The sequence below is a fragment of the Microtus pennsylvanicus genome, chromosome 5, assembly GCF_037038515.1.
Source record: "Microtus pennsylvanicus isolate mMicPen1 chromosome 5, mMicPen1.hap1, whole genome shotgun sequence".
NCBI classification, from domain to species: Eukaryota; Metazoa; Chordata; class Mammalia; order Rodentia; family Cricetidae; genus Microtus; species Microtus pennsylvanicus.
The window spans coordinates 43,293,308-43,311,487 of NC_134583.1; the positions used below are offsets into that span (position 1 = coordinate 43,293,308).

The 18,180-nt window shown below is 39.1% G+C and overlaps 1 protein-coding gene across 11 annotated transcripts in view; it reads right to left on the reverse strand.

Annotated features, from left to right (window-relative positions):
- Positions 1-18,180, reverse strand: part of Nup98 (nucleoporin 98 and 96 precursor) — a 94,415-nt gene that overhangs the window by 60,915 nt on the left and 15,320 nt on the right. For 5 of the 11 annotated variants that reach the window (XM_075971704.1, XM_075971697.1, XM_075971698.1 and 2 more), the window contains 6 exons: positions 16,050-16,189; positions 12,598-12,705; positions 11,497-11,677; positions 9,102-9,265; positions 7,561-7,698; positions 4,686-4,824 (listed from right to left, as the gene is read on the reverse strand). In XM_075971704.1, coding sequence (XP_075827819.1) covers positions 4,686-4,824; positions 7,561-7,698; positions 9,102-9,265; positions 11,497-11,677; positions 12,598-12,705; positions 16,050-16,189 — 870 coding nt within the window. The remainder of the gene's footprint in view (positions 1-4,685; positions 4,825-7,560; positions 7,699-9,101; positions 9,266-11,496; positions 11,678-12,597; positions 12,706-16,049; positions 16,190-18,180) is intronic. The other 6 variants (XM_075971700.1, XM_075971706.1, XM_075971701.1 and 3 more) reach the window with 3 other exon arrangements.

Below are 18,180 nucleotides of genomic sequence, written 5' to 3' on the forward strand. Positions count from 1 at the left end.
CATGAAGCCCTGGTTGTCCTGGAATTCATGGGCTGGCTTTGAACTCATAGAGATTCTCTTGCTTCTGTCCTACCCAGTTCCTGGATTAAAGGGATTAAAGATCTATGACATCACCATGGGGTACAATCTTGGTCTTACGACAAATGCACTTAAAAACTATCTTGAAAGTTCAATGTGAGGGCTTGTGTTATCAGTTTGCAATTGAAGGTCTTGGAAAGCTGAAGCCATTCATTAGACAGCAAGACTGAAGAAGGAAGGAAGGAAAAAAAGGTAAAGTTAGTTAGCAGTGTCACTAAGGGGACTGTAAATATGTCAGGATCGAGCCAGTTATTACCAATAAAAAAAGGCCATAAAGCCAAAGGAGATAAAGACTGAAACCAAGCCTATTTGGGTCATTTTAAAATCTAAGCATGTAATCTGACTCAATCACAGCAAGTTAGTCAGTCACGTGTTTAAAAGTTTTCTTTTAGCCGGGTGGTGGTGGCACATGCCTTTAATCTCAGTACCTGGGAGGCAGAGGATATCTGTGAGTTCGAGACCAGCCTGGTCTACAAAAGCTAGTTCCAGGACAGGCTCTAAAACTACAGAGAAACCATGTCTCGAAGGAAAACAAAAAAGTTTTTTTAATTGCTTTATATAACACACATACATATACACATACACAGTTTTGTCGACTCAAACACAACCAACTTTCCTTTCAAAAAAATGAAAAGAAAGTACTTAAAGATGCTCCTTTTCTTTAACTCAAATTTAAGAAAAAGGATCACAGTCTTGTACCAGAAAACAAGCTATTTAGGGCCAACCTCAAACCCACAGGAGAGATCTAAGTGCCAACTTTACACTGTTTATACCACACATTTCCTCCATTCTTGCTGACTCTGTTACTTCAAAACAATTCTACAAAATAAAGATAATCCAAATTCAACATATAGCTAGCTAGTGAGGCAAGCCAGGTAAAGATGAGAACGTTCACAATGAAATCAGTGAGCATGAGTATAAATACAATCTTACGACCAAAAAAACCTACCAAGGATTCAGGTGTGGTGGCACACATCTTTAATCCTAGGACTTTGGAAGGAAAAAAGTCCTAGGATTTTTTTTTAAATATTTATTTATTTATTATGTATACAATATTCTGTCTGTGTGTATGCCTGCAGGCCAGAAGAGGGCGCCAGACCTCTTTACAGATGGTTGTGAGCCACCATGTGGTTGCTGGGAATTGAACTCAGGACCTTTGGAAGAGCAGGCAATGCTCTTAACCACTGAGCCATCTCTCCAGCCCCGGATTTTTTTTTTTTTTGAGGCCAGCCTGGTTTAGCGTACAGTCTATACAACAAACCGTTGGCCAAGCAGGTCGGCATAATAATTCTGTCTTTGCCAGGCAGTGGGGGTGCCCACCTTTAATTCCAAATTTAGAAGGCCAGGGTAGGGGTATCTCTTTGAGTTCCAGGCCAGCCTGGTCTACAGAGCTAGTTCTAGGACAGACAGGACTACACAGAGAAACCCTGTCTTTAAAACAAACAAACAAACAAACAACAAAAACAAAACAAAAAGAGTGTCTTGAAACAAAAATACTGCAAAATATCAGCAATCTGTACAATAACCAAAAAAAAAAGAGACCACAAAAGAAAACATTTAGTTCTGAACATGACCTATATCACAGATAAAGCTTTTTATTAAATAAATGTATTATCAAAGAAAGTGAAAACTGGCCCTTAGGAGAAGAATCTTAATTGTGGATGGTCTTCCAAAGGGACATTTAAAAAGAGATACACAGGACTGAGTCCAGAGCAGGGCTGAGAAAACAAGCTCCACAGAAGCGGGAGCAGAGCAGGACTGAGGCACGGAACTCCACAGGAGCAGGTACAGAAGAGCAACAGCTGAGCGAGTGGGCCAGAGCCAGAGACCGCTGCGGGTCCGGGCATGAATCTGGGACTTCTGAGGGAGTAGGCCTGAGCCCGGACCTCTTAAGAAAATGTTTAAATTCTTAGCAGAGAAATGCAAATCGAAACAACTCTGAGATTGCATCTTACACCTGTAAGAATGGCCAAGATCAAAAACACTGATGATAACATATGCTGGAGAGGTTGTGGGGAAAAGGGAACACTCCTGCATTGCTGGTGGGAATGCCTACTGAAATAGCCCCTTTGGATATCAGTGTGGCAACTTCTCAGAAAATTAGGACCCTCAAGACCCAGCAATACCACTTTTGGTTATATATCCTAAGAATACTCAATCGTGCCACAAGGACATGTGCTCAACTGTGTTCATAAGAGCATTGTTTGTCATAGCCAGAAAGAACCTAAAAACAACCTAAATGCCCCTTGACCAAAGAATGGATTGAAAAAATGTGGAACATTTGCACAATGGAGTACTACACAGCAGAAAAAAATAACGACAGCTTGAATTTTGCAGCCAGATGAATGGAGCTAGAAAACCTCATTTTGAGTGAGGTAACCCAGACCCAGAAAGACAATTATCACATATACTCACACATAAGTGTTTTTTAAACATAAAGCAAAGAAAACTAGTCCACAAATCAGAATCCCAGAGAACCTAGACAACAATGAGGACCCTAAGAGAGACATACATAGATCTAATTAATCTACATAGAAGTAGATTAGAAAAAAAAAGTAGAAAAAGACAAGATCTTCTGAGTAAATTGGGAGCACGGGGACCTTTGGGAAGGGTTGAACAGGAGGGGAGAGGTAGTTAGAGGAGCAGAGAAAAATGTAGAGTTCAATAAAAATCAAAAAAAAAAAAAAACAGATACACAGACTCCAACACGTACTAAATGTATCTCAGCTGGTAAGTTGAGCTTGGTGGTGTGCACCTGTAGTCTTAACTACCTGGGAGGCTGAGGCAAGAGGACTCAGTGGGCAACATGGCAAGAACTCACCTCAACAGGGCATTAAGGAACACATCGTTGAAAAACAATTTGGTCCACAACTGGCTGTGGTGGCACATGCCTCTAATCCCAATACTCAGGAGGCAGAGGAAGGTGGACTTCTAATTGAAGCCAACCTAGTCTATATAGCCATGACTACACAAAGAACTTGTCTCTAAAATGCAAAAAGAAGCCAAGCCGGGCAGTGGTGGCACACACCTTTAATCCCAGCACTAGGGAGGCAGAGGCAGCCGGATCTCAGTGACTTTGGGGCCAGACTGGTCTACAAGACCTAGTTTCAGGACAGGATCCAAAGCTACAGAGAAACCAGGTCTTGGAAAAAAGAAAAAAAGAGAAAGAGACATAAGGCCTTCATAGCTTCTTGGAAAAGGGGGCAGCGATAATGATCTTTTTAAAAAAGGGAGGGAGCTGGGCGACGGTGGCGCACGCCTTTAATCCCAGCACTCAGGAGGCAGAGGCAGACGGATCTCTGTGAGTTCAAGACCAGTCTGGTCTACAAAGCTAGTTCCAGGACAGGCTCCAAAGCCATAGAAAAGCCAAAAAAGATATATATATAAAAGGGAGGGAAGGTCACAGAGAAACAATGACATATTTTTACCCCATTGGTTTTAAGGACAGAAAACAAATACAGAAGCCACACTCTAACCAGGTCCACTACCTCAAAGCTGTTCTTTCAAAAGGAATTGTGTGGAATTACAGTTAATACTAGCAACGAGTGAACAACCTGAGTAAAAAGAGTTACAAACATCAAGTATCTGAGTCTAAAAACAGGCATGCACATCTTACATGAATTCTTTAGTTTACACTTTTGTGAATACACTAACCTTTTGATGTGTGCTTAAAATAGTCTTTTCTTAGTAGATTACAAGAACATATAAAACTCACTGAATATGCTGAGAATTTGGTAGAGAGCTTGTCTAGACTACAAGGCCCTGTATTCTATCTACCCAAATGAAAAACAAAAGGACACAAGAGCTCTCTGAAGAAAGTTCTAACTACCAGACCACTGCCAATTGCAGCATTTTGCACATAACTTCCCAGAAAAATCAAGCAGTACTTTATGAGGACTATGGCAAGCAAAATGTTCAACAAATATCTGAACTTGTCATTAAAATTAACTTTGTACACCTTAAACTATGCTGAATGCCTGAAAATATAATCATGTATGGATAAAGCTAAAACATGATGCTTCATTTAAACTGGTTTAAATATTTCTAACATATCCAAAAAGATTAAAGTTTCTTTTTAAAACAATTTGCTCAATCTTATTTCTATTTTCATTTTTAAGCAAGAAAGAGGCACTCAAAACCTAAGAATAATTTTGTTGTTGCTCTTTTTGAAACAAGTCTCATTCTGTGCCTTAGGATGGTCTAGCCATTCTTTCTGCTCCATGTAGTTCTGGTGTTACAGGCATGGTGTTACACTCCAAACTGCCAGAGTCATCCTCCAAATCAGCAAAGCTTTGACTTTCACAAAGAAATCACCAATCTCTGTTTGCACACTACTCTCCCACCTTTGAAACCTACCTGAACAGAACAGTTCCTTCGGACAAATGAGGCTCACATACACTTTTTCAGCTACTGGTGAAGTAATCCAGACAAAATGAAAACCACTTTGTCTATACTAAATATCTCATATCATGTACCATGATGTGAGACCATCGTTCCTTCTGCTTACCTGAGAATTTTTAAACATTTCCAATCATATGAGTCAGGAGAATGATGTGTGGTATAGTCAGTGTAACTTTAAGAGAGCCAAACCTGCATTTTATATGTACCAAAATTGGAAGTGTTTGTATTGGTTCCTAAAGTCAGGGTTGGTTTGTTACCGAAGAGCCCGCCACTCGTTGTACCAAAGGAAGGAGCACTGGTTGTGCTGGTTCCAAAAGTTGTAAGCTTGTTATTGCCAAACAGGGTCTAAAAAGAAAATAATGCAGAAAAATTAAAATAATATAAAGATATAACAAAGCAAAACTAAGCAGGCTAAAGAGATAGCTAAGAGCAGGTACTGTTCTTACCAGAGAACCTGAGCTCGATTCCCAGCACCCACATCAGATGGCTAAAACCACCTGTCACTCTCAGGTGGCTCAAAACTGCCTGTAATCTAGTTTCACGGGATCCTATACTTCTGACCTCCACAGGTAACTCATTCAGACGTCATACCCACATGCCAACACACAATACACATAATTTACAGTAATGAGAGAAAGGATGCAAATGAGTTACTCTAATTATGTGTATAATGGAAGAAAAAGTTTTAACTTATGAAAAGTTAAGACAGATAAATCAGAAGATAATAATCTGAGCAGGATTATAAGCACAAGGCTGCTAACACAAAAAATTAACACCTTAGCAAACAGTATTTCAGTGAGTCAGAGAAAAAAATAACATGGCAATCAAATTTTTTCATTGGCCGGGTAGGGAAGTACAAGCCTGTGAAACCAGCATTTGGAAAACTGAGCCAGAAGGAAGACCAGGCTTCTTTAGAACACAAGAGAGAGGGAAAAGTAAAGAGGGAGAGAGAAAAAATGTAAAGAGAGGAAATACTTTGTAGTACTGGAAACTGAACCCAAAACCTTGTGTATGAACGCAGCATTCTAATACTGAGATACATCCTCATCCCCTAATTTGCTTGAGGCTGGCCTTGAACTCTCTGTAGCCAAGGCTGGACTCAAACTTTCAAGCTTGTCTCAGCAACGTCTGACAACTTATTCAATAAGGTAAATAACTGAGTTACACCTCCCACAGCCATTAGAATCTCTATAAGTCTAGCAACTTGATCAACTCCAAAAGCATTTAATTTCCAAATACCGCACTAGTTATCCCTCAAAACACAAAAAAGAAAACTAGAATTATCTGATTTGGGCTGGACATGTGGTACAAGCCTTCAATCTCAACACTTTTCAAGTAGGAGGAAGCAGATTGCTCTAAGTTTGAGGTCACCCTGATCTTTTTTTGTTTTGTTTTGTTTTGTTTTTCGAGACAGGGTTTCTCTGTGGCTTTGGAGCCTGTCCTGGAATTAGCTCTGTAGACCAGGCTGGTCTCGAACTCACAGAGATCCGCCTGCCTCTGCCTCCCAAATGCTGGGATTAAAGGCGTGTGCCACCATCGCCCGGCTCACCCTGATCTTTATAGGAAGGTTCATACTTGCCAGGACTACTTAGTAAATTCTGTCTCTAAAAATAAACAAACAAACGAATGAATAAATAAATAAATGTATCTGAAGCCGAGAGGTGGTCGTGCAGAGCTTTTAACACAAGACGCAAAGACAGGTGGATTTCGGTGAGTTCAAGGCCAGTCTGGACAGTTTGGACAGGTTCCAAAGCTCCAGAGAAACTCCGTCATGAAAAAGCAAACAAAAAAACAAGAAAATCTGATTTAAATCATCTAAATGAAAAAGATATTAAGTATAAATATAAAACAAACACACAAAAAGACTTTATGTTGTACACAATAAAAACAAGCAGGGTGTGTTTACTCCCAGCATTCAAAAGACAGGCAGGTTAATCTCTATGAGTTCAAGGCCAGCCTGGTCTCCAGAGTGAATTTCAGGACAGTAAGAAGAAACCCTGTCTCGGGAAAACAAAACATAAAAAGAGCAGCTTTACTCCTTATTTAAAAATTAAAATAGCAAACTAAAACTATTTCTTTCTCTTTCCTTTTAATGTGTATGGATGTTTTGCCTACATATATGTCTGTGTGCCATGTGTATCCCTACTGACTACAGAAGTCAGAAGCAAGATGCCACGTGGGTACTAGAAGTCATATCCAGGTCCTCAGAGCACCCAGTGCTCTTAACCGCTGAGCCATCTATCTCTCCAGCAAGTAACAGTACTTTCAAAGAGAAGTAAAGCACACACCGCTGAGACAAGACAGGAACTGAGGAGGCAGTCCTTAGTTGCTACAATGCTTTTCTGGAATGCATGAAGCCTACGATTTTGACCCCAAAACTTCATGAAACCAGGTATGATGGCAAACATTTGCGATCCTAACACCTGGGAACTGAAAACATGAAAACTAGTAGTTTAGGCAAACTACTCATGAGTAGTACATGCCTGAATCCTAGCACTAAAAAAGTAGCAGCAGGAGCTGTTCAAGGTTATCCTTGGTTACACAGAAGTTACAGCCACTCTGAGCTACTTGAGACCCTAAAAGAAAGACTAAGACATGAGTTGGCAAAACGGCTAGTAAGTAAAGGTACTTGTCATCAAGCCTGACCTGATCTAAGTTTGATCCTTGGAATCCATACAGCAAGAGAGATTGGACTCCCAACAAGTAGTTTTTCACTCTCTCTCCCCTCTCCTCTCCCAACCCCTTTTGGTTTTTCAAGACAGGGTTTCTCTATATAACAGCTCTGGTTGTCCTGGAACTCACTCTGCAGACCAGGATAGCCTCAAACTCAGAGATCCGCCTGCCTTTGCCTCCTAAGTGCTAGGATCAAAGGTGTTTGTTTGCTGCCACCACCGCCTGGCTTCCATAGTGGTTTCCAAGAGCCATGTGTGCAATGTGGCTGAGGCATACGTACATAAATAAATAAATTTAAAATTATAGAGGGAAAATGAAAAAAAATAGATATTAAATTCTTGGAAGACAATAATCTGTTTTATACATTCATTTAAAAACTTCAAATTACAGTCAACTGTCCAGACCTACCGAACCAACTGCACCAAATCCAGTACTGGGCTGCCCAAAGAGACCTGTTCCTGTTCCAAATGCTGTCCCAGTGCTGGTGTTTGTAGCCGTTCCAAAAAGACCTCCTGGCTGTGAGGCTTGGGTTACTCCAAATAGGCCCTGGAAAGGGTAATCTAGATTAAAATGAAGTTTGTAATAGCTTTCTTTAAAGTTTCAGATAAGTGGTTTATAAAAGCATGTGTGATAAACACAAAATTCTTGGACTATTTCTTTGCGACAACTCTGAGAAGCAAGAGAATAAGCTAACCTTCCCAAAACAGCATAAAGAGGTATTACTGTAAATTCATCTTCATAACCTAAATTCCTGTTTCCAGAATAATGAACTTCAGATGCTGGGCATGTACTAAGACTTTCTATGGATTCTTTTGCTCTAAGAGAGTCCAGGATAACCTAAGCTATATATCAAGACTATGCTATCAAAACAAGCAACAAAAAAAATCCAATTTTCTTCTAATGCTTTATAAACTGGACATAATTCATACCTATAATCCCATCATGTATGAGGCCAAAGGAAGAGGACCATGAGTTTCAGGTGAGCCTGAGCACAGTGAGATCCTGGGTCATAAACAAAACACAACCACAAGATTTGTAATTCTAAGTATTTTATCTACTTAGTAAACTCTGGCTATTAATGATAAGGGACTTTTTTAAAGATTTGTTTGTTTGTTTATTATGTATACAATGTTCTGTCTGCATGTATGCCTGCACACCAGAAGAGGGCACCAGATCTCACTATAGATGGTAAGCCACCATGTGGTTGCTGGGAATTAAATTCAGGACCTCTGGAAGAGCGGACAGCCAGTGCTCTTAACCTCTGAGCCATTTCTCCAGCCCTATTAATAATATAAAGGATTTAACCTCATTCTTTTGCAAATGGATAATCAGTTGTAGTACTCTTGTTGAAAAATAAATCAGCTGTTTTTAAATGTGAGAATTGCTTTGATTATTCTCAATTATATTCATACACCTCATTTAATTTTTGAGATTAATCTTATACACTCTAGATTGGCCTTGAACTGGATACATAATCAATGCTATCCTTGAACTCTGGATTTTCTTCCCAAGCACTGAGATTACAGGATGCCCAGTTCTATACTTTTGTCTTTATAATATCAATAAGCAGTCTGTACTTACTATAGTTTTAACAATCTCATCCACATAGACAATATATTTCGATGATACATACACTCCCCTTTCTCATTATCTCCCTCTAACTCCCTCTGGAACAATCATTAATGTCACAAGCCTCAAGATAGCAACCTGCAGCCCACTAAGCTCTTAGTGATAAGAAAACTATGGTCAGAAAGAATAAATGACTCATTCAACAAACCTTCAATAAGCAGAGTAAAGATCAAGACAAAATCTAGGTCTTCATTACTGACAGATTTCTTGTCCTCCCCAGCTCTAAAGAACTGCTGTAGAGATAGCACTTACAAGCTGAACATGATTACTAGCCTATTACTTAGATTAACAGTTAGATCTGACGTTAACCAAGGCCTTACCATAGTATTGGTGCTCGGCTGTCCAAGGGTACTAGTATTACCAAAGGAAAAGCCAGTATTAGGGGTGGTTGTAGCCTGGCCAAATGGTTTGCTAAAGAGACTGGTAGTCTGTTGATTCTGTTGGCCAAAGAGACCACCTGGATTTGTTCCAAATCCAGTTGTGCCTTTCAGGAAAAAAAAGGAAAAAAAAAGAAACAAACAAAAAAAAATTAGAAAAATGGAACTCTCAAACAAGTAATTCAGCAAAATCATCTGAGCTTTAATTATTGCTATCTAAATTAGTCTATATTCATTCCTTACCAAATAGCCTTCATTTTCTATCTTCAGTTGGCTCTACATCATATTATATTAAAACTTCCTTTCTATAATACCTCAATCAAGAATTCTAGTAAGACTAAACCCAACTTTGTAAACCCAAATTTTCTTCTTTTTGATAAGGAAAAATAATTTATGTTTAAATTAATCTTGACAGAATGAGGCTTTTTCTTCATATCAATATATTCAGCCTAGTTGTTTATATACAGCACTGTGTTCATTGAGCATAGTGGCAAACCCTTTTAATCCCAGCTCTCAGGAGACAGAGACACAGGCAGAGGCAATGTCTCTGTGATTTCAAGGCCAGCGTGGTCTACACAGTGAGTTCCAGGATAGCCAAGTATACAAAGAGAAACCTGTCTCCAAAAACCTGAAAACAAAACAAAATGAATAAATCTGGCCAGGCGGTGGTGGCACACACCTTTAATCCCAGCACTCGGGAGACAGAGGCAGATGGATCTCTGTGAGTTCGAGGCCAGCCTGGTCTACAAGACAGGCTCCAAAGCTACAGAGAAAATCTGTCTCGAAAAACCAAAAAATAAATAGATAGATAGATGATAGATAGATATAGATAAATAGATAAATCTGCTAAGTCAAGAAATACTAAGGTTGAAAAGAATGTTAGATGTAAATTAGATAAATACAATATTTGTGTATACTTATCTGTAGAAAGCTATGGAAACCTAACTTTTATTTGTTTTTACAGAGATAAACTTGTGGCTAAGGGAGAAATCCGGGCAAGAAGAGATCTGTGGTTTGTTTTAGTTCTTAACAGGGTGACCTCATCCTTGGCTATGTAGCTAAGGATAATCTTGAATTCTTGATCTTTACCTCCTAAATTATGTAATTAACAAGCATGAACTACCCAAACAGCTACAATATAAGCTTTGTATTGTAACTTTTGCAAAAGTAGTTATTTTTATCAAGTAACTTAGTCATTACCCTAAATGCTTTCACATCTACTGAATCAATCCAGTTACCTAATCAGGGTTTAGAATCTGACTCATGGACTGCTGGGGACTGAAAACAGGGTCTATATATGCTTGAGATACACTACCGGTGCCAGCCCTTTCATGTTCAAAGTACTACAGCTTTTTGCTTTTTTATTTTTGTTTTTCGAGACAGGATTCCTGTGTGGGCCCAGCTGTCCCAAAACTTGCTCTATAAACCAGGTTGACCTAGAACTCAGGGCTCTCTGCCTCAGTCTCTAAGTGTGGGGACCACAGGTGGGTACCACGTGCCCAGCACTTGATGTACTACTTCTCAACATAGCAGCAGTCCTCAGAATGATCCCCCATGCACAATCAAATGACTTCTCTTTCAAAATAAACCTTTAATGTTTCCCAAGCAAATAAAAAGTCATGTCTTACAGGATGAGGCACACAAGCCTACAAGTCCAGCACTTGGGAGGCAGAGGTAGGAATGCCTTAAATCCAAGAAGGCTACTTTGGCCTATGGAGCAAGTTCCAGGCCAGCCAAGTTTACATAGCAAGACTGTCTCAAAAAAGCCAAGCTCTGATCCACTCACAGAGCCCTACTGTGTACCTAGAATTCTACAACCCTCTCACCTCTTTGGTAAAAACTTTGAGTTTTGCTGGGCTTGGTAGCTCATACCTGTAATCCCATTCATCTGAAGGGCAGAAGCAGAAGGGCTTCAAGGTCAACTTAAGTTAGAGTGAGACCCTGCTGCAAAAGAAGCCTCTAAAACCTGAGTTTTGAGGTTCATAGCTTCAAGTTAGATTTTTCCTAAAAATACATACAACCAGTTCTTTTACCTTTTTTAGGTAGGTTATTAGTCAAATATCACCTACTGAAATAAGGATTCCTTAGCCACTTTCATTTTCTTTGTTTGTTTTTCTGTGTAGCTTTGGAGTCTGTCCTGGAACTCACTCTGTAGACCAGAATGCCTCTTCCTCTTGAGTGCTGCGATTAAAGGTGTAAACCACTGCCCAGTAACATCTTCACTTTTAACTGTCTCTCCCTACTCATAATTATCTCTATTTTTTTCCATGACTAATGAAGTGAGTCATGATTTACTTCTATTTGACCATTCTTTTTTATGATACAATAAAGTGCTTACTAGTTCCAAAGGCAGTTTTATTCTGACCATATGAAAAGCCTGAATTAGTGGTGGAGGAGCTGAAGAGTCCTGTTGCACTGGAAGTTGCTGGAGAAGACCCAAATAAGCCAGTTGTGGTACCTGCTCCCACTTGGTTCTGTGGGCCTTTCCGGTTAGCCTGATAATCCTCCAAACGAAGTTCCTGAAGGAGAAAACACCAAACTTAACATATGGCAAAACAATTAACTTAGAAGAGACTGTACAACATTCTGTTACAGAGTAACATCACTGATAAAGGGTAATATTGAAGTACAAAGTATGTATCCATCTATATAAAACTCAAAGATCAGCAAAAATTGGGCAATCAAGATAGCAATTAAGGGCCAGGCAGCAGTGGTCCACACCTTTAATCCCAGCACTTGGGGGCAGAGGCAAGCGGATCTCTGTGAGTTCAAGACCAGCTTAGTCTACAAGAGCTAGTTCCAGGACAGGCTCCAAAGCTACAGAGAAACCCTGTCTTGAAAAACCAAAAGAGTATTATGATGAGGGGCAGAAACAAGGGTACTGGGATGTTAGCTACTGCTTCTTTTGCTATTCATTGTTTTTATTTCTATGCTGTCACTTGATCCTTCCACTTAATAAAAATCTTATTAAGCCAGATAATTAGGATTTTGAATAAATTAACTAAAAACTCAGGTATGCACACACATGTATTCTCACTGCAATGTAACTATCTAACCAGGCCAGGGGGTGGTGGCACTGCCTTTAATTCCAGTACTCAGGAAGCAGAGACAGGCAGATCTCTGAGAGTTCAAGGCCAGCCCGGTCAACAGAGAGAGTCCAATGCCTGTGTCGAAAAACCAAAAGGAACAACAACAACAACAAAAAATTTAACCAGAATCGAATACAAGACAGAAGACCTGTATATAGGCAGAGAATATCTGAGCCTAAAATAAAAATATTCATAATAATACATAATCTTGAAAAATACCTTAATGAAAAGCTTTTACTCACAATCAATTTGAACCACATAAATCTTAAAAAGAATCACATATATTTGGAGTTTTTTTATATATATTATCAAAGTATTAAGCTCATTTTTTTGGACTTCATTTTACTGACCTCTAGTGACTTGCTTTCATATTCTTTCATAGCAGTAATACACTGGTGCTTGGTACTGATGTTAGTGCTAACTCCAGCTTTGACCATAGTATCTGTACCAGTGGGAGGCTGCAAAGGAAGACAAAGAATATTTCTAAGTTCAAGCTTTTTTCTCTAAGTCCAAGTTTCTAAACCCAACTCTCACAGACACATTTTTTACACCCATTGAACTTTAAAACAATACCCTATTTCTTTTTAGGTAACAAGACAGGGCCAAGGGCTGGATACTCTCAGTGGTGAATGCCTGCCTAACATTCACAAAGGCTTGGGTTTAATTAAATCCCCATGAAACATGTCTGCCCATCCACTTAAAAAACACTATTTAGGAGGGCATGATGGCCCATACCTACTACCCCAGAACTCCAGAGGAAGCCGTGAATACTAAACCAACCTGGGTGGGCTAGACAGTGAGATCTTGTCTTAAGCAAACTAAAAGATGGAGCTAGGCACAGTGGCACAAACCTATAATCTGAAATATTTTGAAAGTTGAAGCAGGATCATTTGAGACCAGGAATTCAAGACCAGCCTGGGCATGACAGTAAGACCCTCATAGCAAAACCAAATTGTTTTCAAGGATGCTTGATTAAAATATAGGGCAACATTTCTGATCTTTCCCTTACATCACAGTTATCTGAATAAACTAATCTTCATTTTTAAATATTAATTTTAATATTTTAATTATGTTTAATTATGTATTTTAATTATGTTTCGCTGTGTGTCTACATGTAGATATGTACATGTGAGTGCATAGAGGCCAGAGACATTGTTAAGAGTAACAGACGGTGCTAAGCCAATCGATACAGGTACTGGAAACTCCCCAATTCCAGTCAAGTACTCTTAACTACTAAGCCATCTCTCCAGTCCTGAATAAATCAATCTTGGTAACAAATTTACCACAAACTTAAGTATTAGTCTCTCAACTCAATATCCAATTACATGGCAAAATACAGGTAATATATTCTTATAGATGGTTTTGCCCAATTTACCCCCCAAAAAGTTTATATACTTAAATCTTTAAGCAGTATCATCTGTCCTTCAATTTCTCCTTTTTATTTTTCATTCATTTATTAATTCATTTAGAGACAGGGTCTCTATGTAACTCTGGCTGTCCTGGAACTCTATGTTAACCAGACTGGACTTGAACTCGAGACAATTCTACCTCCTGAGTGCTAGGATTAATGGTGTGAGTCACTACACCCAGCTTTATTTTCTGCCACAATGTTCTACATAGACCACACATGCCTTTTAAGTCCATGGTTCAATTCCAAGGCCCATAGCTCACTGCCCCTCCCATCCACTGTATTGTCCCATTTTTCCATTCCATCCAAGGATTTATTGTTTCATAGATAAAGACTATTGACAGGCTGTTCTATATATCTTTACGAAGAAGTCTTACTTTCAGTAGTTTTTCTGTGGTCTGTCCATTATCCTTTATTTCTTATAAACAGATGACTACTCTAATTCTGCTTTAGAACAGAAAATATTGACAGACACTTGTTAACCTAGCACTAAAAAGTCAAAGCAAGATCGCAGAGTTCAAGGCAAGTCTGAGCTAGTTAGGACAAAGTCAGCCTGGATTACACAACAAGACCTTGCCTCAGAAATTCTGCTTTGTATGTGCTACCATAATCAACACTGAACACAAAGTTGACTGAAGTGAGCATAATTCTAATATATATCATAACACAGATGATGGTTCACACTGAAGATGAATTTCAGCTCACTGGTATACTGCTTATTTACCACGCATGAGACTTTGGCTTAATGCTCACCATGGCAACAAAAAGGGAAAATTAGATTTTGTTTGTTATTTTTTTAAGACTGGGTTTCTCTGTGTAACAGCCCTGGTTGTCCAGGAACTCATTTTGTAGAATAACCTAGACTCGAACTCACAGAGATACACCTGCATCTGCCTCCCAAGTGTTGGGAATAAAGTTATGTGCCACCGTGACTGGCTGGAAAATTAAATTCATGTATTCTTGTATACTATAAAATCATCATGTATACCATTTCTTGTATACTATGAAATCATCATGAATAATATTTTTACTATTTATTCTGTTTGCCTGCATGGAGGACAGAGGACAACTTGCAGTTTTTTCCTTTACTATTGAGCTCTAAAGCTCAAACTGAGTTATCGGGCTTGACACTAAGCCATCTCACTAGCCCTATAAAACTATTACTACTATTTTACATTCTTGTTTTTTCCAGGGTGAAGAACTAGAGAAATGGCTCAGCAGTTACAAATACTGACTGTTCTTCCAAAAGACCCAAATTTAATTTCCAGAACCCACATGGTGCTTCACAACTTGCTGTAATTCCAATTCCAGAGGATAATGCCTTCTTCTGGCCTTCCAGGTCTACAAAATGAGTTCCAGAATAGCCAGGACTATTATATAGAGAAATCCTATCTCAAAAAACCAAATAGACAAAACAAACCTAGTATCGAGACAGGGTCTTACCATACAACCCTAGCAGGTCTAGAATTTGCTATGTAGACCAGGTTGGCCTCAAATTCACAGAGCTATGCCTGCCTTTTTCTCCTAAGTTCTGTTATTTTAAAGGCATTTGCCACTATGGCCAGGGGAACGGAGAGATGGCTCTGCAAAACCAAACAATAGTACTTGCTACTCTTGTCAAGCAACCAAATTCCTCTTTATTAGGTAATTCCACCAGAAAACACAGACTTCATTCATTTATTCTGGTGTTTTGAAGCATGGTTTCTCTGTATAACAGCTCTGACTGTCCTGGAACTCACTTTGTAGACCAGGCTGGCCTTGAATTTAGAGATCTACCTGTCTCTAAAGTTGAACAGAAAACCCACTGATGGCTGCAGAAGGAGCTTGCCCAAATCATGCAGCATGAACCTCACTGATCTTTGTCTTTTATGCACAAAACAACATCCTGGTTAACACACTCCAGCTAACAAGAACAATTATCAAGAAATAAAAACTACAGAAGCAAGCAAAAAAAAAAAAATGAAGGTTAGTACATTGAAGAATTTTCCTGGATCCTAATCTTTGATGGATTAGGTCTTTGTTTCCGTTTCTGACCAATGTGGGATCTATGTGTTGGGTTCTGGGTCAGAATAGTGCCTCGAAAGTGCTATTAATTATGTCAAGGTCTTGGTGCCTATTACACCAGCACCAGATGGAGGTTTGCAACCATCTGTTATTGCAATTCCAAGAGATCATGATACCCTCTTCTAGTTTTCCTGGGTACTGGCATGCACATGGCGTACATTCACATATTTAACAAATATTCATATACACAAAATAAAAATAAATAAATCTTATTTTTTAAAAAAGCCAAACTATGATATATATTACTGGAGATAGGAGCAATCTGACAATACATTCTACAAAGAAATACACAAATAGGAAAAAAAAAACATTCTGGAAGAAAATACGTACATTAAATTTAATGGTAGTTCCTGTAGGTGCTGCTGTAAAACTACTTGGCCCAAAGAGGGAGCCAGATGTGCTACCAAAAGGGTTAGAGGTGGTGTTTGTAGTTCCAAAGAGTCCTCCACTGCTAGTACTTGCTCCAAAATCTATAAATTAGAAAGAAGCAATCTTTAACACACCTTGGAAGTAAGGCGAGTAACGGCAGCTGCACTTTCACACTGTCAGATAGTCTTTATTTCTCCTGAACAAATTCATGTAAGCAATGTCTCATACCAACACTTGCTTCCAGGCTACAACTTTTCAAGATAAACTAATCCAAACCCAGGATTTAGATACATATGCAGGAAGTTCGTATAAAGACAAGACAAAAAAAGAAATTATTTTATCTTGTTTCTCCTTTTCTTACTAAGAATGATTGCTGAATAAAACTGTATTTCTAAAAACATCTCATAACAGACATTACAGCACAGTATGTTTGTTTTATTGGTTCTTTTACAGAAACTAATTCAGAAGCAGAAGAACTTGGGAGGCTACATCAGAAATGCTTCTAGTTCAACACCAGCTTGGGCTAGTTACACACTGAGTTCCAGACTAGCCCAGGCTACAGAGTGAGAAGACACTTGTTTCAAAATGCAAAAAGAAACTAAATAGAAATAGCAGACTACCTAGCAGGGCATACTGGCCCATGCCTTTAATCTCAGAAGGGAGACAGAGGCACATGGATCTCTGTTTGAGGCCAGCCCGGTCTACATAGTGAGTTTCAGGTCAGCTAGAGCTACAATGTGAGAACCTGTTTTAAAGAAATTAAAAGAAAAGAAATTAAAGTACCTTTCTTTTTTTTTCTAATGATTTCTTTCTCTATTTTATGTCCATTGGTGTTTTGCCTGCATGTATGTCTGGGTAAGACTGTTGGCTCCACTAGAACTGGAGTTACACAGTTGTGAGCTGCCATGTTGATGCTGGCAACTGAACCTGGGTTCTCTGTAAGAGTAGTCAATGCTCTTTCTCCAGCCCCAAGACTGTTTCTTAAAATATGAAGTCATACAGTGCCAGAAATATCAGTAAACAAGAAAAATTTATCTGCCAGTATTTAACATTAAGTGATAACTAATAACCATTATGATCAATTTGACTTCTCATTGGCAAAAAAAACTATCATTTCTAACTAACTCTAATCTAAATATATAGTTTAAAGTTAGTGGTTAGTTAGCCACTCAGGCTCTTGTACCATAAACAGCATCATCTCATAGGGCACATTAGTGGTTGCCTTAAAGTACTCAATAAAAACATACTTCCTGGTCACATGGACTTGAAGAGTTAAAAAACATCTGCCAAGGCCGGGAGGTGGTGGTGCACGCCTTTAATCCCAGCACTCGGGAGGCAGAGGCAGGCGGATCTCTGTGAGTTCGAGACCAGCCCGGTCTACAAGAGCTAGTTCCAGGACAGGCTCCAAAACCACAGAGAAACCCTGTCTCGAAAAAAACCAAAAACAAAAAAAAAAAACATCTGCCATGAGCAAGGAATGGAGAGGGAGGTAATCAAAGCATAGTGTTTCTCATTCCTAGTGCTCCAGTCTCTTTGTTATAAATTTGAGGCACAGGTAAGGAAGGACAGAGTTGTCTTTATAGTACAACACTATTGACCATAACACATTCTTGACATCCTGTCATCATAACTTCAATGATACTACCTAGACCTGGCTTTTCATCCTTATGTCTGGGTGTTCAATATCAGACCCCCCCCACACACACACCCTCTGTGGTTTTTTGAGAGACAGTTTCTGTATGTATTCCTGGCTCTCCTGGAACTCACTTTGTAGACCAGGCTGGCCTTGAACTCTTGATATTCTATGTCAGGCATCTCTTTCTCTCTGCATCCATTATAAATACTGGTGCTTTAAGTCCCCTGTCCTTTAAGACATATATTTACACTGGGCAGTGGTGGTGCATGCCAGCACTTGGGAAGCAGAGGCAGGCAGATCTCAGTGAATTCAAGGCCAGCCTGGTCTATAAATCAAGTTCCAGGAAACCCAGGACTGTTATACAGATAAACCCTGTCTCGAAAAACAAAAAACAAAATAAAAAAAAGGAGTGAGATATTTACTCCCATCTTTTCTTGCCTACAAAACTCAATACAT